This window comes from Podarcis pityusensis (assembly GCF_964106645.2).
Source record: "Podarcis pityusensis genome assembly, chromosome: 5".
Taxonomy (NCBI): Eukaryota; Metazoa; Chordata; class Lepidosauria; order Squamata; family Lacertidae; genus Podarcis; species Podarcis pityusensis.
The window spans coordinates 18,611,683-18,635,381 of record NC_138032.1 but is presented as its reverse complement, the minus strand read 5'-3'; the positions used below and the strand labels follow the sequence as shown (position 1 = coordinate 18,635,381).

General features: G+C 42.2%; 1 protein-coding gene across 1 annotated transcript in view; it reads right to left on the bottom strand.

Moving 5' to 3' along the window:
- Window positions 1-23,699, bottom strand: part of LOC308477634 (uncharacterized protein) — a gene marked incomplete at both ends in the record, with an annotated part of 172,044 nt that overhangs the window by 105,980 nt on the left and 42,365 nt on the right. Inside the window, one exon of the mRNA XM_081006365.1 lies at window positions 4,351-5,066. Within this exon, the coding sequence (XP_080862491.1) occupies window positions 4,351-5,066 (716 nt within the window). The remainder of the gene's footprint in view (window positions 1-4,350; window positions 5,067-23,699) is intronic.

Below are 23,699 nucleotides of genomic sequence, written 5' to 3'. Positions count from 1 at the left end.
AAGGGGAAGAAGAAGACACAGCGAATTTATAAGAGAAAAGAGAGACAAGAGAAAGAAAGGAAGAAAGGGAAAGTTTAGGTGAATACCAGGCATTATGGGGTTAAAAATTTTGAGTTGGAATATTAATGGAATGAATGAGAAAAAAAAGAGGAATAAAATTGAACAATTTTTGAGAAAGAAAAACCTGGATATCATTTGTCTTCAAGAAACACATGTGGCTAAAAGACATAAAAAATTGTTAATTAATAAAAGATTGGGAATTGAATTTGAATCCTCTGATAGAGAAAAGAAAAGAGGGGTGGTGTTGTATATTAAAAATAAGATTGAAGCTAAACAAATATTTAAAGATGAAGAGGGGAGGATGGTAGCGGTTCGAATCAACTGGCAAGGAGAGAACTTGGTGGTGATTGGGATTTATGCGCCAAATGGTAATAAGACCGATTTCTTCAAAAATCTAGAAGGGAAATTAGTAGAATATATGGATCAGAAAATCATTTTAATGGGTGACATGAACGGTGTGGTTTCCTTAGAAGCGGATAAACTTAGGGAAGGAATAAGTAAAGAAGGGAAACTACCAAAATCCTTTTTCTCAATGGTTAAAAATTGCAATCTGATAGACATTTGGCGTCTCAGACATCCATTGGATAAACAGTTTACCTTCCACTCTGAACCACATCAGTCGATGTCACGGATAGATCAGGTTTGGATTTCGAGTGAATTGTGCCCTAGAGTCAAACAAGTAGAAATAAGACCGAGAGTAATTTCTGATCACAGTCCGATAGAATGCGAACTGGAGAGTTTCGAGAGAAGAACCTTCAGATGGAGACTAAAGGAATATCTTCTAAATGATCAGGAAATTGTAGAAAATGCACAAAAGAAGTTAAGAGACTATTTTGTGGATAATTGTGATAAAGGCACAAATATCAATGTAGTCTGGGACGCAAGCAAAGCTGTAATAAGAGGATTCTTTATTCAGCAGAATGCGATTAAAAATAAGAATAGAGAGAAAGGAAAGGAAAAATTTTTAAGGCAGATAATGGACAATGAACAAAAATTAATCAGGAAACCTAATTGTCAGAAAACAAAAGAAAATATTAAAATTCTGCAAGCCCAATTTGCCATAATAATAAATAGAGAAGTAGAGTGGAATATAAAAAAATTAAGACAAAAGAATTTTGAGTTTTCAAACAAATCTGGCAAATGGCTTGCATGGCAAATAAAAAAAAGGAAAGAACAAGGCACAATAAACAGAATTATAGTAGAGGGAGAAGAAGTAACAGATCCAAAAGGAATCAGGAAGGAGTTTTTGGATTATTATAGAAGCCTTTACAAAAACAAAGACAGAAATAATTTAAGGAAGATAGAGAGGTTTCTGAAAGATAAGATGGTGCAAAAAATCCCAATAGATAAGAAACAACGACTGAACATGCCAATTGAAATAGAGGAGATAGAGGATGTAATCAAAGATTTAAAGAGAGGGAAGGCTCCGGGACCGGATGGATTCACAGCGGGTTATTATAAAGAGATGAAATCTATTCTGCTGAATCCCTTAAAGGAGATCATGAATAATATATTAAGAAAAGGTGAAATCCCGGAGACTTGGAAGGAGGCATTTATTACCTTTATCCCCAAACAAGATGCAGATCTAACTCAAGTCAAAAATTATAGACCAATCTCGCTGTTGAATACGGACTACAAAATCTTTGCAGGAATTCTGGCGAGAAGATTGAAGTCCCTACTAGTAGAAATTATCCACAAAGATCAGGCTGGTTTTCTTCCAGGCAGGCATATGAAGGACAACATAAGACATATAATTAATATGTTAGAATTTCTATCTGCCAGGATTGACAAGCAGGCAATAATGATGTTTGTGGACGCAGAAAAAGCGTTTGATAACGTGGTATGGGACTTCATGTTGAAAAATCTAGAACATATGGAAGTGGGCAAAGATTTTTTTAACGGGGTAAGAGCAATATACACGGAGCAAAAAGCTAAACTGATTATAAACAACGTTGTGACAGAAGAAATAAAGATACAGAAAGGTACAAGACAGGGGTGTCCACTCTCCCCGCTACTATTCATAATGGTGCTAGAAGTACTTCTAAATTCGATTAGGCGAAATGATAAGATTAAAGGAGTGACAATCGGACAAAATGCCTACAAGATCAAAGCTTTTGCAGACGACCTAGTAATAATGACTGAGGACCCAACAACTACAATAGAAGAAATCTTAAAGGAAATGGATCAATTCGGGGAAATGGCAGGCTTTAAATTAAATAAGAGGAAAACGAAGATGATAGTCAAAAACATGGACCAAAGTGTAATAGAAATAATTCAACATCAGTCACAAATAGAGGTGGTTAGGAAAGTAAAATATCTCAGGATCTGGTTAACACCTAAAAATATAGATCTGTTTAAAAATAACTATGAGTCGGTGTGGAGAGAAATAAGAAAGGACCTGGAAATATGGGGAGGATTGAGATTGTCTTTTTGGGGAAGGATTAATACTATCAAGATGAATGTTTTACCGAGGGTACTGTTCTTATTCCAGACCATACCTATAATTAAGGGGAGCCGAATGTTTAAAGAATGGCAAAGAGTGCTTTCAAGATTCATCTGGCAGGGCAAAAAACCTCGGATACAATTTAAACTCTTAACAGATAGAAAGGAAAGGGGAGGATTTGCTCTGCCAGATCTGAGATTATACTACGAGGCATCATGTCTTTGTTGGATAAAAGACTGGGTAAAACTAGTAAATAAGGAGCTACTCGATTTAGAGGGCTTCGACAATAGGTTTGGCTGGCATGCCTACCTATGGTGTGAGAAAAGGAAAGTACATAAGGGATTCGAAAATCATATTTTTAGAGGTCCACTTATTGAAACATGGGAAAGGTACAAAAATATATTAGAACCTAAAGTTCCGCACTGGCTCTCACCCCTTGAAGTGATAAGTGTGAAAAAAATTAACATGAGAAGTAACTGGGCAACATATGGACAACTGTTAACTAAAGAAGATGGGAAATGGAAATTGAAGCCATACGAGCAAGTTAAGGAGTATGTGTATGATTGGCTACATCACTTCCAAGTTAATGAAATGTTTAGAAAAGAGATAAAAGATAGAGGGTACGCAGATAAAGATTCAAAATCCCAGACGGAAATTATAAACAATGATGTGAAAATAATATCTAAAATGTATAAGATGCTCTTAGATTGGAACTTGGGAGATGAGGAAGTTAAAACAGTAATGATTCGATGGGCTAGAGATGTGGGTCATACCATACAATTTGAGGATTGGGAGAAACTGTCAGTATCTTCAGCCCACAGGCAGAGGTACCTGGCCTCCCCCGAGGCAATTGAGCGAGATACTGTGTGTTTACCGTCCGTCTGCGACCTCCGGCAGGCTAGGTAAACAAACCGGCGATCCTCCTCAAACGTGAGCAGGACACACCCTCCTCCTTCCTCCCTCCCTGCATTCCTTCCCAGGGAGGGGAAGAAGAGACAGACAGGAGTCCTTTCTACATGTTTTATTCCTGTCACTCAACAGTACATAGAAATGCATCTGCACCCTTCAGTCTCCATCAGAAGAGTCACACACTCCTCCCCTGTACTTCCAGCACAGGTCAGATGACACTCTGAGCTAACATCCGGTGCTCAGTACAGAGAATAGGCTCCACCTTTTCTCCAACAGTACATCTGCAAAACCACAACATCCTGTTTTGCATTCCAGCCATCTGGAGCTGGCTTTTGCCTTGCTGCTTTTTCCTGACATCCTCCCCCAAAAGCATCAATTGGCAAAACATGATCCAGAGAAGAGAACAAACAGTTGTTATACATATAACAGTCCCCTGTTGTTTCAGTTCCACCCTTGGACCTTCCCACCACTGGTTTCACCAGTGTACCTCTCTGGTTGTCTGGCTTCCAAGGAATGAGTGCTTCTGCATTACCTTGGCTAGCTACTCTCTGTTGTGTCTTTGTCTCTGACTTAGACACTGCTTCAACCTGCTTTGAGTTGTTAACAATAGCAACACATGCAACAGCTAAGTTAGCAAACTCTTTTGAGTACCTCTTTGGTGGTACACCCTTTGTGACTCTCCCAGACCTGCGTTTGAGGTTCTGATCCTCTGTGCTCACTGGTTCAACCTTTGGACTCTGTTGAGAACCAGTAGCAATCAGTGGTTTTTCCTTCACCTGTGAAGGTCTATCCATTGTGTGAGATTTTCTCTCAATGACCGTTACAACTGAACTCTCTGAGTTCTCACTGTCATCATCATCAGTACCACTGTAATCTGTGACATCAGAAAAATCATCATCATCATCTGAATCGTTTCCTGTGGGAAATGTCTGTACTACCCGCTCTTGCTCTGGAGCACTCTCTAGAAACTTTGTGAGAATCACCTGACCAGATTCAGACAAAATTACTCTGTAGAGACCTTTTTCATAACCCACAAAAATGCCTCTGGCATTCTTTACTCCACCTGGAGCTTCTGTTCTCACATGAGACCCGAAAACCTTAAAATAGGCAACAGAAGGTTTTCTATTGAACAGCTTCTCAAAAGGAGAACATCCCAACTCTGTTGAGACCTTTCTCAACCACACATGAAGATAGGACGCTAGCGATTCGGCCCAATATTCATGTGGCAAATGTGAACTCAGCAATTGCGCATTCATCCCCTTTTGCAATTCTTTGTTCACTCTCACACAGACCCTCCTGTTCCACGCTTCTTGCGAAACTGCCACTTTGTGGTCTATCCCTTTTCCATCCAGGAACTTCTGAAACTTCTGTAACAGAAAAACTTGCTTCTCATCTGTGAAAAGACAATCAATGTTAGCATCATGCATACTTTTAACCTTGTCACAAAACTCCTGAAACTTTTCTAAAGTTTCTTGCGGTTTCTCCATCATATAAACCCAAGAATAATTAGTGAAACAATCCACACACACAAGGTAAAATCGTGCACCGCCTCTAGATGGTTCTAGAGGACCAATCACATCAGCATACACCCGCTGAAATGCCCTGTCGACCTTCTTGGTCTTGGTCACCTTCCTGGTGCTCACACTGGTCACACCTGCGAGAGAGATTTCGTTAGAAACAGAAGAATTACATTTCATGTAATCACTTTGATCAAAAGTCAACAAATACAGTCCATCTTTCTCTCTGGCAGTAAGAAACAGTTCTCCATCTTTGTAGATCTTGCAGCTTTTAGCATCATAGGTCAGTTTCAGTCCTTTCTTTGCAATCTGCGACACGCTCAGCAGATTAAATCTCAGTTCTGGAACCAGGTAAACATCACTTATAGTCAAGTTCAGACTCTCAAGATACACAGTCCCAATTCCGGTTGCTTCCAGCTCTTGACCGTTGGGCTGTTTCACAGTGAAGCTTTGCTTCCTCAACGTCGAAAATAGTTGTCTGTGCGGGCACATATGAACCGTGGCGCCCGTGTCAATTATGAACGAGTTCCCAACATCTGGCGTGGTTCCTTTCGCCATCATAGCCTTTGCAGGTTTCACCTGGCACTTGGTACGGCTTTTGCCTGACGCCTCAGGCTTCGTAGAGCTGCTCTTTGCTCCTCTTGACTGGCGCGGCTTCTTACAGTTTCGCTGTAGATGCCCAGTCTGTCCACAATTGTAGCATCGGACAGCACTCAATGCTACTCCATGCTTCCCAGTAGCATCATCAGTGGGGAGATTTGAACTCTGTTCTTCCCTCCCCCTGTCAGCAACACCCATTGCACCTTGTTCAGGAACACCAACAGTTCCAACAGCCACAGTTCCTGCACTCTCCCCTCTGGGGTCAAAGCTCTCCTCAGCTTTCGTTGAGCTCTTAGGAACTTGGCCAGCATCATCTTGGCTTACCCCTTCTGGGGTAGTTATCCATCCAGACCCTGATGAATAACTGTCTCTGGTCAGGGGAGATGAGTTAGGCAAGTCTCCCCCTTTCTTGGCATCCATCTTGAAGCCAAGCCTCCAGCTCACACTGTCAAACAAACTGTAAAATCCAACAGTTGTTTTTTCCTTTCTCAGGCAGGCAAAACTGCAAGTTGTTTACGCCCTTTTGCACCTGGCAGCTAAACTCTGGCTGCTATGAAAGTCCCTTCCAAGGGCACGTAAACTTTGTAGCCAAAACATTCTCTGGTTTTGTTTCGCTTTTCTCAAGCTTCATAATCACAGTCCAGCCCCTTTGCCAGTAACGTTCCAACTTTCCGTTACCTAGCAACAATGCATTTCAATAGGACTTCTTATCAACCACAAGAATTTGTGGAATGCAGGCCTCTTCTCCCGGAGCTTTTGTTTTCTTTGAAACGCAGCTCCGTGAACCAGGGAATTAATCTTCCTGCGTTCACACTTTTAGCCCGAAATGCAGCATACCTTGAGCTCCGTTGCTTGGAAAACACCTCTTCTTTCCACCAGCTGTCTGTGGAGCCTCTGGATGTTCTCAGACGCTTCTCTTCCTCCTTGGAGCAGAGGAGGACAATCCACCAGCCTCTGATGCAGATGTCCGATGAATCGCAACCATCCGAAGGCTGCCATATGTCAGTATCTTCAGCCCACAGGCAGAGGTACCTGGCCTCCCCCGAGGCAATTGAGCGAGATACTGTGTGTTTACCGTCCGTCTGCGACCTCCGGCAGGCTAGGTAAACAAACCGGCGATCCTCCTCAAACGTGAGCAGGACACACCCTCCTCCTTCCTCCCTCCCTGCATTCCTTCCCAGGGAGGGGAAGAAGAGACAGACAGGAGTCCTTTCTACATGTTTTATTCCTGTCACTCAACAGTACATAGAAATGCATCTGCACCCTTCAGTCTCCATCAGAAGAGTCACACACTCCTCCCCTGTACTTCCAGCACAGGTCAGATGACACTCTGAGCTAACATCCGGTGCTCAGTACAGAGAATAGGCTCCACCTTTTCTCCAACAGTACATCTGCAAAACCACAACATCCTGTTTTGCATTCCAGCCATCTGGAGCTGGCTTTTGCCTTGCTGCTTTTTCCTGACAGAAACTATGGAAGGAGGGTCTGGATTTTACGGCGTGTATAACGGTAAAAGAGAATGTCATGAAGATGTTTTACAGGTGGTACATAACACCTGTGAAGCTATCGAAAATGTACAAAGTAGGCAGTAAATGTTGGAAATGTGAAGAGAAGGAGGGCTCCTTTTACCACATGTGGTGGGAGTGTGGGAGAGTGAGAGAATTTTGGGAAAAAATATACATTGAGTTAAAAAAGGTGTTAAAGTATACGTTTACCAAAAAACCTGAAATCTTTCTGTTAGGGATATTAGGGGACGAAATAAAAAAGAAAGACCATAAATTTGTATACTATGCAGTCACAGCAGCAAGGATAATTCTGGCCCAGAAGTGGAAAAAACAGGAAATGCCTACGACGGAGGAGTGGAGACTAAAGTTATTAGACTACGCGGATTTGGACAGATTGACGGGGAAGATTAGACATCTAAGAGACCAAAAGTTTATCAAGGAATGGGGAAAATATGTAGATTATCTGGAACATATTAGTAAAGGACAAATAACGCTAAGGGGATTTAGAGAAGCACTGTGAAAGATTAAGAGTTATTGTTTAAAGAAAAAAGGAGAGGAGAAATGTATAATGACAATACAAACTAGGAAATGTGCAACTTTAATTTTTATTACGAAAGATTTACGGACGAGCTGAAGGAAGTCCACAAAGAGGCAACAATGTAAAACTTTAAGTGAAAATTCCTTTAATGTGTATATTTTTTCTTTTTTTTTCTTTTTTTTCTATTCGTATTTTGTTGTTGTTTTTTTCTCGTGAAAAATTAATAAATATCTATATGCAAAAAAAAAAAAAGAATTCTGGTCACAGTTTCTACCCAAATCTTTAATGCTTTGATCTGTGTGATACATAGGCAAAACGCAGTTCAAAGGCTCAGCAGGTGCTACACATGGCTAGACAAACAGATCTGTTGATCCTGCAGCAAAATGACCCCTATAACCCCAATATGAGGGAAAGGGTCAGACAACAGCAAGCAGCTCTCATCCTTAGGACAGAGTAAGCAAACTAACACTTCCACAAGATGGCTGCACTGGCCCCATCTGTACACATCTGTGTTGTTGTTCAATACCTGGGTGATGAAGGAGGTGTTAATGCCTCCTCAGAGGCAGACAGGCTGGCTGGATAGCACATCATACTACCCACAAAGAAAAGTGATACTAGACATGATTTCTGACATTTCCGGAAGTGGTGGGACAATAGGCAATAGCCAGACCATCCTCTCACACATCCAGAGATGGAGTCAGAGCCTGTGCCTCACATTGTGGTGACTAGTAGGGGTGGGAGGGGATGAGATGAGAGAAATCCCTCCCTCCAGGACCTTCCCTGGGATTCTCTTCCTTGGACACTTCCTAAGAGGGCTTTAATGATCTCAATCCATCTTCCTGTTGGGATATTCCATTCCACCTTAAGAACAGACATGTGGAATTGTTGTATGTCACGTGTCTGTTTACACTCCAGCACAGCTTGCTGGGAACTTCTGTTTGTGTATAGCTTTTGCTTTGTGCTGCTTGCTTTGGACACGAAGGAGATCAGACATGTTTCCTTTTGTCCTGATGTATGCCAAATAAGGGACACGGGTGGCGCTGTGGGTTAAACCACTGAGCCTAGGACTTGCCAATCAGAAGGTCGGCAGTTCGAATCCCCGCAACGGGGTGAGCTCCCGTTGCTCGGTCCCAGCTCCTGCCAACCTAGCAGTTCAAAAGCAAGTCAGAGTGCAAGTAGATAAATAGGTACCCCTCCGGTGGGAAGGTAAACGGCGTTTCCGTGTGCTGCTCTGGTTCACCAAAAGCGGCTTAGTCATGCTGGCCACATGACCTGGAAGCTGTACGCCGGCTCTCTCGGCCGATAAAGCGAGATGAGCGTCGCAACCCCAGAGTCGGTCACGTTTGGACCTAATGGTCAGCGGTCCCTTTACCTTTACCTATGCCGAATAAACTGCTTGTAAATATGCTCACACAACTTCTCCTGCTACTTCTGTTGCGTAGCGTTTATTCTGCTGAGTAGCGTGCCCTAGCTTCTGAAACTCGGGTCGCAGAAGCTGCATCAAGGACTGGAGATTGCCTGACACACCGGCCGGTGGGCTGGAACCAGCTGGGGGCCCACCAATTGCCCCTGTTTCCTTGTTGCATGCCAACACTTCCCGGAGAGCTCTAGGAATTTGAGCCCTGGGAGGGGAATGGGGAGGTGTCTCCTAACTCTCAGCACCTTCAAAGAACTGCAGCTTCCAGAATTATTTGCAAAGAGCCATGACTGTTTAAAGGGGTATCCCATTTCTTTAAATGTATGGTGTGAATGTGGCCTTGGTGAGCTTTATGGCTGAGTGGGGATGTCAATCCAGGTCTCCAGAATCCTAGTCCAACATTCTAATTATGTTCATGTCCTTAGTGCTTGTAAAAAAAAAGGGGGGGGGGAACGTTGGAAATCAAGATTTTTCTCTGTTGCGGTTTATCATATAATCTGTGTTAATTTGCATTTACTGCTTCAGTAATTTACTTGACAAGCAAGGTTGCAGCAGAGGCACAGGATTCATTTTACAAGACCAAGTGTGTTAGTGTGTTTTTATGTGGCTCTGGCATGCTCACGACGAGCTCACTTATTAACTTTCTCATTACATAATGAAATCCTGCTACTTTTATGCAACAAGTTTTATTTGGGCGATCATCAAAAATTAAAGGTAGCAGTAAATAATAAAAAAGATGACTTTGTTTCCTCTGTAGCTCAAAAGAGCAAGCAAGAAAGGAGAGCATTAATTTTTCAAGCTAGTTCTCTCCCAGTAAGAAACTGCAAAGAGAGAGAGAGAGAAGAAGAAAAGTGCAAAAGTTTTTGTGCAAGTGCAACATTGGGGAAAGAGATAGGAATGAATGAAAGCAAATGACAATTGAAGTTGTTAAGTATTTTTACAAAAAATATATCCTGTGCTATGCAAAACAAAGCAAGAAACACACTAAACCCAACATAACAGCCTGGGCCCTATTTAAAAAAAATTCCCACAAGTGAAGCTACAGCGGTGTAGCAATGTGTTGCCAAAGTAATGCAAGGACCATTTGTCAGCCCTGTCTCTGCCCTCTCCATTGTATCCCCATTGCCTGATCCTATTGCCTTCCATACACTGGAGGAGAAGGTTTGCAGCAGACATCCTGCTGTACTTGTGTCCTGTTACAATTATTATTAATTACCCACCCTTCATCCTTAAGGTCCCAGGGTGGGTTGCAGCAATCAAAACACAAAATTAAAAATGGTTCAAAACAATTTGCAATCACATATGTAGTTGACAATATTTGCTTCTCCATAGCCGTTCTATATGTTGCTTAATAACCTGCTCCCACCAAAAGAAACAGTGTTTTATCTGAAGGGAAGTCAGGACTAAATCCAACTATTAGGGGCTCCACAGAACGAGTCCTGAGATCTAAGTACAAGAGATATTTTGTTAAGAAATGAACCACGTCCTCAATGCTAGCTGGGCCAAGAGCTACTCATCCCATTTTGAGCCCTATAATGCCCCTTCACCTCCATCAGCTGCAGATAATTTAACCTACATTTAGTCAAAAGCCTGAGCTGCATGTGCTGTACTGTGGTAAATGGAAGCAATCCATTTTTCTTCTGATATTTTAGACAGCTAATCGTCTACCTGTGTGATTCTCTTAACTTTGAGCCCAGTTAAGTTCGGCGCAGTTTATTTCTTCCTTTCTTCCCAATTCCCATTTCTCTCCATTCATTTACTTAGTTCTTCCTCATCCTTTTTCATTCACAGTCATTTGCCATTTCCTGTCTCAAGTGTTCAAATCTAATCTTTCGTAGGACTGCCGCTTCAGAAGGATAGCTTTCCTTTCCGATCTCATTTATCATGTTACCACACGGCAGTGTTACCTGATTACCTGGGAGGGATTTTGGTTTCCACCTTATTGTTAAAAAATATTATCTATGAACTTCTGCCTTTCCTTGCATTGCACGTAAAATGAATCTCCAAGTACATCTCCAAGTTTGGGCAATTTGTCATCCGCCAAGATTTTTATATACCTCAACAGTCTTCACAGCACATTGGCCAGGAGCATTCACAACATTCTTAAAGATTCTTCTAACCAAATGTCTCTGACAAACGTATCATATGTCTGGTTAAAGCAGTTCATTTTGGTCCATGATGCAATAATATGACTTACATGCATTTGTGAGTTAGGGGATGGGGGAGAAAATGGTTTGCTTTGCGTTTTAGTGTCAACCCACCTAATTTGCACTTCACAAAATGATACAGAAGCCAAGATGCCACATTCCTTCAAAACCTTCAATTCCCTGAATTTTGTGATCCAGTTCTCAAACCAAAAAGTGAGAACAAAAACTTCTCAGGGGAGAACAAGCACACAAAAATTGCATAGAGTTGTGAAAATAATGTACAAACTTGCATATTAGGGGAAACTGTATACAAAAAAATGTATATTTTAAGTGATGGTGCACATGAAAAGACATGTCATTTTTCTTGCAGAGGCTGAAAAACCGAGACTGGAGCTGATGTATCTGTCCACTGCTAGATGAGCTCAAACTGTGCTAGCATTGACCAAAACCCTATTTAGGCATCCAGTGATGAATGTTGAAACAAACAAACAAAAAATTCCTTCCAGTAGCACCTTAGAGACCAGCTAAGTTCATTATTGGTATGAGCTTTCGTGTGCATGCACACTTCTTCAGATGTGACGAATGTGTGAGGGTGAGTATGGGATTGTTACCCTGTTGCCTTCTGTGCACTGGAAGGCAAAAATCTATAGCAGGGTATCTGATCTGTGCATACAAGATTTGGAAACTGGATTATGCAGGTTGAAAGACCACATCCTTCCCAACAGACTGTATTGGTTTGCTAGTATCCTCAGAAGTTCTAGGTGGCAGTGGCCCATGGGAGGGCATTCTCTGTGGCAGCCCCTAAATCGTGGAACTGCTTCCCCACAGAGGTGCATCTGGCATTCTCATGATACAGTGAATGCTGAAGATGCACCTCAATCCCCTGGCTTTTGACACTTGAGATGTATATTTTTTAGGATCCACCTTAATTTCTGTAAATAATAAGTGAAGGGCGAGTAATAAATTGTAACAACAGCAATAATCCCTACATTTTTTCTGAGACTCCTTGGAATAGTAGTGGAATGTAGATGAGATATGTCACCCCAAAATGCCGTTTCCAATGCAATGCCCATACATAGGTTTTGTGCAAGAAGACTTCCCCATTCGCTTAATGCAGATGTTAAGGAAAGGAAAGAAGAGGCTTCTTGCATAGGTTGATGTGCAACAGGGATAGCTAGTATGGTGTCCTCCAAGTCTTAATGGACTACAACTCCCATCATCTCTGGCCATTGGTCATGCTGGCTGGGCTTATGGGAGCTGTAGTGCAAGAACTCTCATCAGCTGCAGCCAGTTAAATAAATATATATTTATGTTAATCCTTTCTCCAAGCTACACAGAGTGGTCTATTTGCTTTGCAGCCACCTTGTAAGAGAGATCCAGTTTGGTAGGCCTTGCTTTATTCTCAGGCTCAAAAGCAGATGTGTAATAAAATTCTGCAGACAGAAGCAGACAGAACTGTTCCCCCAACTTTCGACATCCTCAGTGAACTTTTGCACAAGTTTTCAAAGGTGGCTGGAACCTCCTATAGTCTGAATATGACCTCCACACTCCATCATTTTGTGTACTAGATTGCCAGAGGCAAAATCCGACGCCAGCATTTTCAAACCGGTTACAGCATCTTTTCTTACAGGTGAGGCATCACACTCAGGACTTATGTTGGCACCAAGCCCTATTGAAATAAATGATGCTCCTGGTGGCAGAATGCTTTAAAAGCCAGAATGTAAGACTGCAGTTCAGAAAGTCCAGCACAAGTTCTTTTAAGCTTGTGCTTCATTTCATTAAAAATAATCCTAATGTGGTCAATATTATTAATGAGGGAGGGCTATACAGAAAAGCAAGTTTATGATCAACTGTGATAATTTTAGACAATAATAGTATTTCCTCCACCCAGCCAAAATTGCTTCCTTCCAAACTAAAACGGGATGAATTTTGTATTCAAAAGTTGACACCAAATTGTGCCTAAAATAAAATCTGACGTCTCCTGCTGAGCATATTGCTGCTTACTTACCTGTGCCCTGAGAAATACCATGGTCAGCACACTGAGGTTTAGTTGCCTTTCAATTATATAGCCAGGAAAGTTCAGGTGTTTTTGTAATAGGCATGCAATGTGTAAGTGAGTATAGCAGGAATGAAGCACGAGACAGCAGTTCAATATGGGTGCCTGAAAAAGCTAATGCAATTCCAGATTTGCATCAACGGAATGGTAGTGTTGTGAGAAGGGTCATGGTATTGCTCTGTTCTACTGTGACCAGGCTTCAGCCAGGGTACTGTGTTCAGGTCTGTGCACAATAATTTAAGAAGGACCTTAGCTAACAAGTGTGACCAGAGGAAGGTGGCAGGAGCGGTCGTTGAGGAGGGGTAGGAGCATGAACCTGACGTTACAGCAGAAGATTAGCTGCAGCTTATCAGAAGATAAAGGAAGAAAGTAGCAGGGAAGTAGATGTTATGCATCCTCATCAGCAAAGCCAATCTGGTGCTTCCACATAGCCTTTGCCTCCTCATCACCTGCTCTTCTCCCATTGGCTAACTGGCAACAGCTCTGCTGCCAGCAGGCCACATGCATGCTGCCAGCCCTTGACACCAACCACTCCTGGGGAGGTGGCAGGAGAAAATGTCATAAGCTCCCATAGGATTTTCCCCCCAGATCAGAACATTCAGGCACCCACAGAAGCTGCTGAGCTCTGAGGGAATACTTAGCGGGAGGCAGCCCAAACACACAACACCCATGACCATTTTGCAACAAAAAATGAACTCAATTCCCCCCACCCCACCCAGAGATTCTCAATTTCAGGAAAACAGATACTTCTTTCACAGGCAAAGAAAAATGTTAAGAAATATCAGGACATATTTTGTCACTGCACTAAAAGCTACCTTCAAGTATTTGAAGCATTGTCGCATAGGTGATAGAACTCGCATTACATTTTCCAGACGCAACCATTTTCATTATAACCAACAGATCCATAGCATAAGAAATCATTAAACTCATGTTTAAAATCCGACATGGAATTTTGCATACGATGGGTTTTTCCAACTTTTTGTAAACAGGAAGAAGTCACAAAAAGAGGAAGATTACATCATCTCATAGCTGCTATCTGACAGAGAAAAGAAAAATGAGGGATGACTACATACATTTTCTATAGACAGTATTTGCAAATTTTGAAAGATCTGAACCAGGATTATGAAAGACACCTGCATGAAACCTGGGAAAATTGCTGCCAAACCAGTTTTTGTGTTCCATAAGAAAGGTTAAACTGAACAACAAATCACAGTCCTTTTCTAGAAGAGATCTAGAAGAGTTTTAATTATTATATCCCTTTGCACTGGATTTTTAGGGGGTAAGTGACTGGACCTACTACCAATGCAATTTAGGGAGGAAACCTATTATGAAAGGCATATCAAAAACTCTTAGTTAGGATAGCTAAATGGAAACTCCTTAGGGTATTTAAGGAAATGATGCATACATTTGAATTCACACACACAACCAACAGTTAAAATAGGATGGTACTGCTATTTGGAAGCCAGAAAAGAACACTTTGGGTTGCAATCCTAATCTTACTTATGTCAAAGTTAAGATATGTTAAATAACCATGTGATATGTTTAGGACTGGGTATATTAGTCACTACTCATGGCAGCCGGATCATAGTATGGTTGATATAGTCAATATCTCATTACCTGTTGCTAAACATTCCCAGTGAGTCAATTAATCATTGCATTAGAAAGATCTAGCATATGCTGACAACATGATCTAGTATTTGCTGACAACATTCAATAGACTGTCAGCCAGGGGTCAAACCATTACTTTGAGGTGTATTATAATGCTGGTAAGACAAAGTGTGGTTTGGAATATTGATCAGTTTGAATTGGAAATAACCCAAAGAAGTGCTAATGCAGCACTTTTAAGTGTTCACTGGGCTTCCATAATACATCTCAGAAGCTCTTGCAACAGCCTAATAAGGTAGGCAAGCCTTTTTTTAATCACAGAAGTGTGGATTAATTTATTCATTTCTCATAAATGTGAGTGACAGGCTCTCACTGTGGTGAGTAAGATGATCTGCTCTAAGGCCTTAAGCCTTGGTTGGGGAACCCTCAGGCTGTGAGCCAAATTAGGCTCACTAGGCTGGCCAGTTTGGCCATTTTTGGCAGGCTATGTCTGTTTGCCATTCACCCGGTGTCATATGAAATCAAGTGTGGGCCAGGTAAAGCCATGGCTGCCAATGAAAAACCAGGAGCACGCAAGTGGACACCCAATCATTCCTTTGCAGTGGGGCTTGGATTTGGCACTGTATAAATCTGGTGCTGAAGACAAGCCTGGCTGCAAGAGGTTCAGCTCTGGTGCTACTGAGTGGTGCAATCGCTGCAGACAGCAGTGGGGCTTTCACATTTGCTGCTGAATCTAAATAGCATTGAATTCAACTCCCATTGCCAAGGAAGAATTGGGAGTGTGTGGCTTTTAGTGCCTGCCCAATTTCTTCAAGGCAATGGGACTTGCATTTGGCATTGTTTAAATTCAGAACAGAATGCAAGCCCTGCTGGTTTGTGGTGAGCTTGAAATCACTTGATGTTGCATGAAGCCAAGTGACTAAAAGGATGGTGAACTTGTCCACCTGTCAAAAGAGGCCTGCAGAAGGGTGTCTGATTTTTTTTCTCTGGCCTACTAGACAAAAGATGGTTCAATACCCCTGGTTCAAGCAAAGAAGCTACATAGTCAAGTTAGAACAATCCACTTCTTCAGTTCATGGATGGGGAAGGAGAGAAAAGAGATTAATCTCTATGTCTGGAAAAATATTACTTGTGGAGGGATCCTCAGTGAATCTGCTCCAGTGCCTGCCATCTTTCTTATCCAAGAACAAACTATTAATGAATCACAGGCATGAAAACTTCATGCTCATGACGATCAGGAACAAGCTCTGTCCTTATGTGTTCCCTGTGCCCTCTTCCCTCCCCTCCCCTCATCTTTTCATTCTCCTGGTTAAAAGAAAGTCTTGTTCTGCTAATATAAATAGAATGCTTTGATCAAACAATAACTTGCTACTACATCCAAACCAGGGTTTGAATGAAAATACCAAACCATGGTTCTGATCCTGATTTGCAACCTTAGTTTAGAGTGTGATACTAGTCTTGGCTTCAGAAGTCATGAATTAAGACACTCCCTTAGAGTAAATACCTGCTATGGATGTCATACCTGGTGTGGAAATAACACACTGTTGATGTAATTGTCTTTGGCAGGCCTCATGCAAGAGATGGGTTTATTGTTTTGCCTTCTGTGCAACTTCTCCATCATGAAGGATTAGTCACAGAAGAAGCATGAGTTTCAAAGTTGCAAAGAACACCCAGGAGCCATAGGTTTACCCAATTAGAGTTAGGCATAGAGTTTTCATTACCATGAAACATTTTGCAGTTGCTGAAAGGCCAGTTGGGGGAAATGTACTGAAAGATAGGCTCTGTGAACTTTGATTCTCTTGGTTTCTGATTTTTACAATCTTAAATTCAGTACTTTACCGTTTTTGCAGCAATTTGTGGACAATTAGCATAAGTCATTTACACTTGGCATCTACTGCAGGGGTTCCTTGTTTGGTTTTCTTGCATTCTGTTTCTCACATGTTGTTCTTATTGTTTTTCATGTTGTTCTTATTTTTTTTTTATCTTTTATATATAGTGGGACCAGAAGGTGAATAAGCACCATTGGTTCCTCTCCTTCTCCTTTCCTCATTCTGATCATCCCTCTCCTTGTCATCATCATCTTCCTTTTCTTTCCCACACTTCCCTCACATAGCTCATCCCCTGTCCATCCACTGTCTGTTTTCTCTCTTCTTTCCAACTGCTGCTCCCACACATGTCTACTTTGCACTGCAAATGTGGGAAGGGGCTGCTACAGTCACAGGTCAGTGAGCAAGGAAGTCCACCTGAAAGTGGGTGTTGGCACATTGGTGGCCCTCCAACCTACAGTTTGAAGAACGCTGATCTATAGTATACACACATGACCTTGACAGTGTTCATATATCTACCTCAGAAGTGTGGCTAATACACATCTGTTAGGGTGACTTTGCTCCAAAGGGAAACAAAAACCAGAGGAGCAAAACCTCTCTCCTTATTTCCATCTTTAAAGAAACACAGAGAGGAGACTTCAGCCATATCTGCAGGCCAGAGCATAAGATATATTGTGTGGAATATAAATATGTAACTGCACAAGTGGAATACCTTTCACCGTTACTGTACAAATTCTCCCTTTCCTCTGTGATGCCCCCAGATCTGCTCTAGAGGGTTGGGGGGAAATGCAGAACAAATTGGGGTGGGCATGAAGGGAAAGGGAGGAAAAGCTCTATGGTGTGGGCAGAAGTAGTTTCACTTCCACAATGACTGGGGGACCCAATGTGCCTTGTCCTCTAACTGAAGCGTAGGCCTGCTTTATTGCATGTAAAGACCCCCACAAACCACCCCCAAAATAAATACACAATAGACACAGAATTTTAGTTTAAGGTTTTTGGCAATAATTTGAAGAAGAAGAAGAAGAAGAGGAGGAGGAGGAGGAGTTTGGATTTGGTATCCTGCTCTATCACTACCTGAAGGAGTCTCAAAGTGGCTAACATTCTCCTTTCCCTTCCTCCCCCACAACAAACACTCTGTGAGGTGAGTGGGGCTGAGAGACTTCAAAAAAGTGTGACTAGCCCAAGGTCACCCAGCAGTTGCATGTGGAGGAGTGGAGACACGAACCCAGTTCACCAGTATACGAGTCTACCACTCTTAACCACTACACCACAACTTTATTGAATTACAGCATGTGAGTGGTTGCCTAGGCATTGGTTCCCGACTACCTGACCCTGCACCGTGGCAGGACAGGACTGACAACTGGACTCCACTAGAGGTCAGTAAGGGAAAACATACTGGGGGAGCATGGAGTTGAGTGCAGGCTCAAGTTCACCCCATATGTTCCCAGGAACTCTGGCGTGGCCCTAACTCCTGAAAGGGGATCGGACAAAAGCAAGGCAAGTCCCTGGATTCCTTTAATGGAATTCCCTAGCAGCAGCAATGGGGGGGCAGGCACAGCCAACCACTTCCCCTCCGCAAAACATTGAACCAATGCCTATCTGCCAACCTTACAAAGTTGTGACGATTTGCTACACGGTAGGCAAAAGCCAAATGGCAATAGCCAATCAGCCAAATGGCAAAATTCCTACTGTGCCCCTGCTCCAAAACAGAATACCCCTAGACAGGCATAGCAAGGCCAAAGAAGAACCCTAAATATAGGCTGGGAGGGCAGGTGATCCAATGCACGTCACATGAAAGAGAAAGCTCCCAGCAATGTGCAGCAGCTTAAATAGCCCCTTGGTAGCCAATAGACGACCCAACAGGCCAAATTTCTGCCCCAGCAACTGAGGGGCAACCAATGGGGTATTGTGGCTATCCAAATGGTCCCGCCCCACAACAGGGAGGCAGTTTAGGTGATCTCACCGCAACACGTGCTCTCCATGATGGAGGACACGATTTGTTAGGAAGTCCCTGTTGCGTGTTTTAAAACATAGGGATAAGGAGAAGGGGTTTCCCCTTCTTGTATTCATTTGCTTTTGGTCTCTAGTAACTGGGGCCTGGGACCCTTTTTGTTTGAGGCTTACTAGTGCATGAGCTCTTAGGGTAAAGCCTGTAAAACAGGGTGTCGAATGACATGATCTGCAGCAAGTGGAACAGTGAGTTGATCGACACCCAAATAAAGCCATTTTGCCTAGAGCAAAAATTATTATCAAAGACAACACTTTAATTTGCCAGGCCAGGCCCACACATAGAAGAGGAATGAATGCACAGCTTTGAAATATATCACTATGACTTGAACATGTTTCTGCTGATTAGGGAGGACATCACAGGGAATGTTATTGCAGATGGGGGAGGATGGAACCAAAGTGTACAGTCAGCACAAAGCCGCCTCTCTTGGGACAAGTAACATTATTGTGACAAGTAGCAACAGCAAGTAATTAATAAGTAACAGGAAGCTCAGTCTCTTAGGACCTGGCTGGGGTCATGCTAAATAAGAACAGAAATGTGCTTACGGAAGTTGTTGATGAGCTGAAGAATCCACAAGAACAATCTGAAGAAGAAATGAGAAATATAGCCTTGGTTTTGTGCTATGGGGTTGAGGAACAAAGGAAGGAAGGAAACTTAAGTTATAAATAAAAGGTGTTGCCGCATGATCTCCAGATAGGAGAGGAATAGATACATGTTTGGGTTCATTGGGAGAAATTTAAGGTATGCAGTATGCGAATTATGTTGAACATCAACTTCCTTGGACTGGTCATGTTGTGCAGATGCCTGATTATCATCTTCCAAAGCAACTATTCTGTTCTGAACTTAAAAATGGAAAACGTAATGCAGGTGGTTAACAAAAGAGGTTCAAAGACTGTCTCAAGGCAAATTTTTAAAAATGTAGTATAAACACCAACAATTGGGAAACACTTGCCTGCGAGGGCTGCAATTGGAGAACAGCCTTTACCAAAGGTGTCATGGGCTTTGAAGACACTCAAACTCAGGACGAAAGGGAGAAACGCGCTAAGAGGAAGGTGCGCTTGGCAAACCCTCACCATGATCAACTCCCACCTGGAAACCTATGTCCCCACTGTGGAAGGGCGTGTGGATCCAGAATTGGCCTGCACAGTCACTTATGGACTCACTGTTAAAACTGTGTTTATGGAAGACAATCTTACTCGGCTATGAGTCATCGCCAAAGAGAAGAGATGTCGAAGCTGAGTTGTATATGTATCTCTGAACATGCTCCAAATTCCTTAGTGCTGCTACAGGATCAGGCAGACTTCAGGCTCAAGGGATCTGCTTGATTACTGTGCACTTGGTCCCCCAGCCGAAACTGAGTGAAAACTGTGTCTCTGGGGGCAGTGCCAATCCGTTTCTGTACTCCTTCAGCCATATACCTAGATTACCTGTCTATCTAAGCATAACACACAAATTGTGTTAAATCTTTGCTTCTGTAGTAACTACAGGGATTCTAATGAAAAGTCTAAAACTGTCCATTCCAGAACTGCACAAAGACCTTGTTACAGTGCTTTTTCCTGGGGGTACGCAGGGGTATGCATACCCCTAAACTTTTTGTGAATCTTTGTACTTTTGTCCATTTACTGTATTTATTTTTCCTGATTTGAACTATAAAATGGTGATTTTCTTGAGTCAAAATGACAGTACCCCTAAACACTTTTTTAAAAGGAAAAAAAAGCACTGCCTTGTTAAAGGCAACCAATTAACAAGGAACACCAAGAATGAGAAAGAAGTGATTAGCACCAAGGCAAGCTGTATGAAAGGGTTTTATTTGGGGGGGGGGGGGTTACTTGCTTATCTTAAACTATTGGGAATCAGAACTCCTTGCTGATCTATTGCAAATCAGCAAGAGGTCTACCAATTGAGCTTCTGCTCATCTCTGCCACTTAATATTTGCCTGCTGGCAACCTCTTAGAATGCAAGTCTGTGCATGTTTCCTTGAAGGTAAATCGCACTATGTTAGATTGGGCTTATTGCCAGATAAGTATACATGGGTTTGCAGCCTTCAAGTTATCCGTGCTGTAAAAAGCAGGTGAACTATTCATTCATTTATTTTTAAAATACACTTTTCAAGTAAGTTACTTTTATTGGTGAGGCCTAGCTCACACACAATGTATGATTCTTCTGGGGTTATTTATATATAGAGAGATATTCAGAGTAAATGGAAAATCCAAATTCTCTGAATTTTCCTAACTCAGTTTATACCTTAGCAACTGGGTTTTTATTTTATTTTAAAAGAGCAGGAATTAACGGGAGCTCCTAATTACTGCATTTCTAGAGATGCTGACATTTGATCTTAGGTTTAGAACTCATCAAGCAGAAGAAACGCTTTCAAGCTTTGGGCAGACTGCTCTGCTGTCCTTAAATGCATCATTTAAACGTAGTTAGAGACATTAGAAACACCTGCAATGAATAATGGAAAATGTATGTCTTATGCTCTTTTGCGGTCGATGACTTTAGTAATATATTATGACTAGAGTTGCATCAAGTATTAGGCAGTTTCATTTTTTTGAGAAAATGTATGGTTTAATTTTATTTAGCTATTAAATTGCATCTTGACTTTCTCCCAAGGGTCTTAGGATGGGCCATAGGACATCAAAATCAACAGTTATTATTTTATATGTATTTTTAAGAGTCATGCGGTCTTTTTCTTTTTTTTGAAAAAAGAGAGTCTAGTCTGGTTGTTAATTCCTGAGATGTACATGCTTAGGTCCAATCTTATTTTTATGATTGTACATTGTTTTAAACCATTTTAGCATGGTGTTTAAGTGTTGTAAACTGTTGGAATTCTGCCTGGGTCAGAGGAATGTGCCACAAGCAGGCACCGGCAGATATTCCTGTCGACCTCCCCGCGTCTCCCAACCTCTGCTGATAAGCAGGCGAGGTCCGGCGATTCTTCTCAGATGTATGAGAGGAACACACCGTTCTTCCTCTCTCCCCTTTGGTGTCCCCAGGGAGGGGAAAGAAGCAGACAGAAAACTATTTACATCATTTATTTCTGCCTCTTACATCAGTACAGAGAATCATGTCTGCACTCAACAACAGCAAGAATAAAACTCCTCCCAAGTACATCCAGTACGGGTCATATGACACACACACACACTGAGCTAACATCCGGTGCTCAGTACAGAATGGACTGCCCCTTTGTTCCCATGGCAACAGTCACAAACATCCTGTCTGGCTTTCCAGCCACAAGCAGCTGGCTGAGCTGCTGGAGCCTTTGCTTGCTGCAGCATTGGTGCTTTATGGTAACATACTCCCCCTAAAGTATCAATGTGTGCTGCGAGCAAAGCGTCATCCAGAGAAGAAAACAAACAGTTGTTATATTTATAACATTCCCCTGTTGTTTCAGTTCCACCCTTGGAACTACCCGCCACTGGTTTAACCAATGTACCTCTCTGGTTGTGTGACTTCGCATTACCTCGGTTAACAACTCTCTGTTGTGCCTTTGTCTCTGACTCAGACACAGCTTCAATCTGTCCTTGGTCGTTTACAATAGCAACATATGCAAGGTTAGCAAACTCCTTTGAATACCTCTTGGGTGGTACACCCTTCGTTGCTCTCTCAGACCTACGTATGAGGTGCTGATCATCTGTGCTCACTGGTTCAACCTCTGAACTCTCTGGAGAACCAGTACTAAGCTTAATCAATGGTTCATCCTCCTCTTCTGAGGGTCTAGTCATTATGTGAGATTTCCTCTCAATGACTGTGACAACTGAGCTGTCTGAGCTATCGCTGTCATCATCAGTACTACTGAACTCAATAAGATCAAACTCATCATCATCATCTGAATCGTTTCCTGTGGGAAATGTCTGTACTATAACCCGCTCTTGCTCTGGAGCACTCTCTAGGAACTTTGTGAGAATCACCTGACCAGATTCAGACAAAATTACTCTGTAGAGACCCTTTTCATAACCCACAAAAATGCCTCTGGCATTCTTTACACCACCTGGAGCTTCTGTTCTCACATGAGACCCGAAAACCTTAAAATAGGCAACAGAAGGTTTTCTATTGAACAGCTTCTCAAAAGGAGAACATCCCAACTCTGTTGAGACTTTTCTCAGCCACACATGAAGATAGGACGCTAGCGATTCGGCCCAATATTCATGTGGCAAATGTGAACTCAGCAATTGTGCATTCATTCCCTTTTGCAATTCTTTGTTCACTTTTACACAGACCCCCCTGTTCCACGCTTCTTGCGAAACTGCCACTTTGTGGTCTATCCCTTTTCCATCCAGGAACTTCTGAAACTTCTGTAACAGAAAAACTTGCTTCTCATCTGTGAAAAGACAATCAATGTTAGCATCATGCATACTTTTAACCTTGTCACAAAACTCCTGAAACTTTTCTAAAGTTTCTTGCGGTTTCTCCATCATATAAACCCAAGAATAATTAGTGAAACAATCCACACACACAAGGTAAAATCGTGCACCGCCTCTAGATGGTTCTAGAGGACCAATCACATCAGCATACACCCGCTGAAATGCTCTGTCGACCTTCTTCGTCACCTTCCTGGTGCTCACACTGGTCGGTCACACCTGCAAGAGAGATTTCGTTAGAAACATCAGAAGAATTACATTTCAAGTAATCACTTTGATCAAAAGTCAACAAATACAGTCCATCTTTCTCTTTGGCAGTAAGAAACAGTTCTCCATCTTTGTAGATCTTGCAGCTTTTAGCATTATAGGACAGTTTCAGTCCTTTCTTTGCAATCTGCGACACGCTCAGCAGATTAAATCTCAGTTCTGGAACCAGGTAAACATCATTTATAGTCAAGTTCAGACTCTCAAGATACACAGTCCCAATTCCAGTCGCTTCCAGCTCTTGACCGTTGGCCTGTTTCACAGTGAAGCTTTGCTTCTTCAACGTCGAAAACAGTCCTCTGTGTGGGCACAAATGTTTTGTACAGCCCGTGTCGATTATGAATGCGTTCCCAACATCTGGCGTGGTTCCTTTCGCCATCATAGCCTTTGCAGGTTTCACCTGGCACTTGGTACGGCTTTTGCCTGACGCCTGAGGCTTCGTAGAG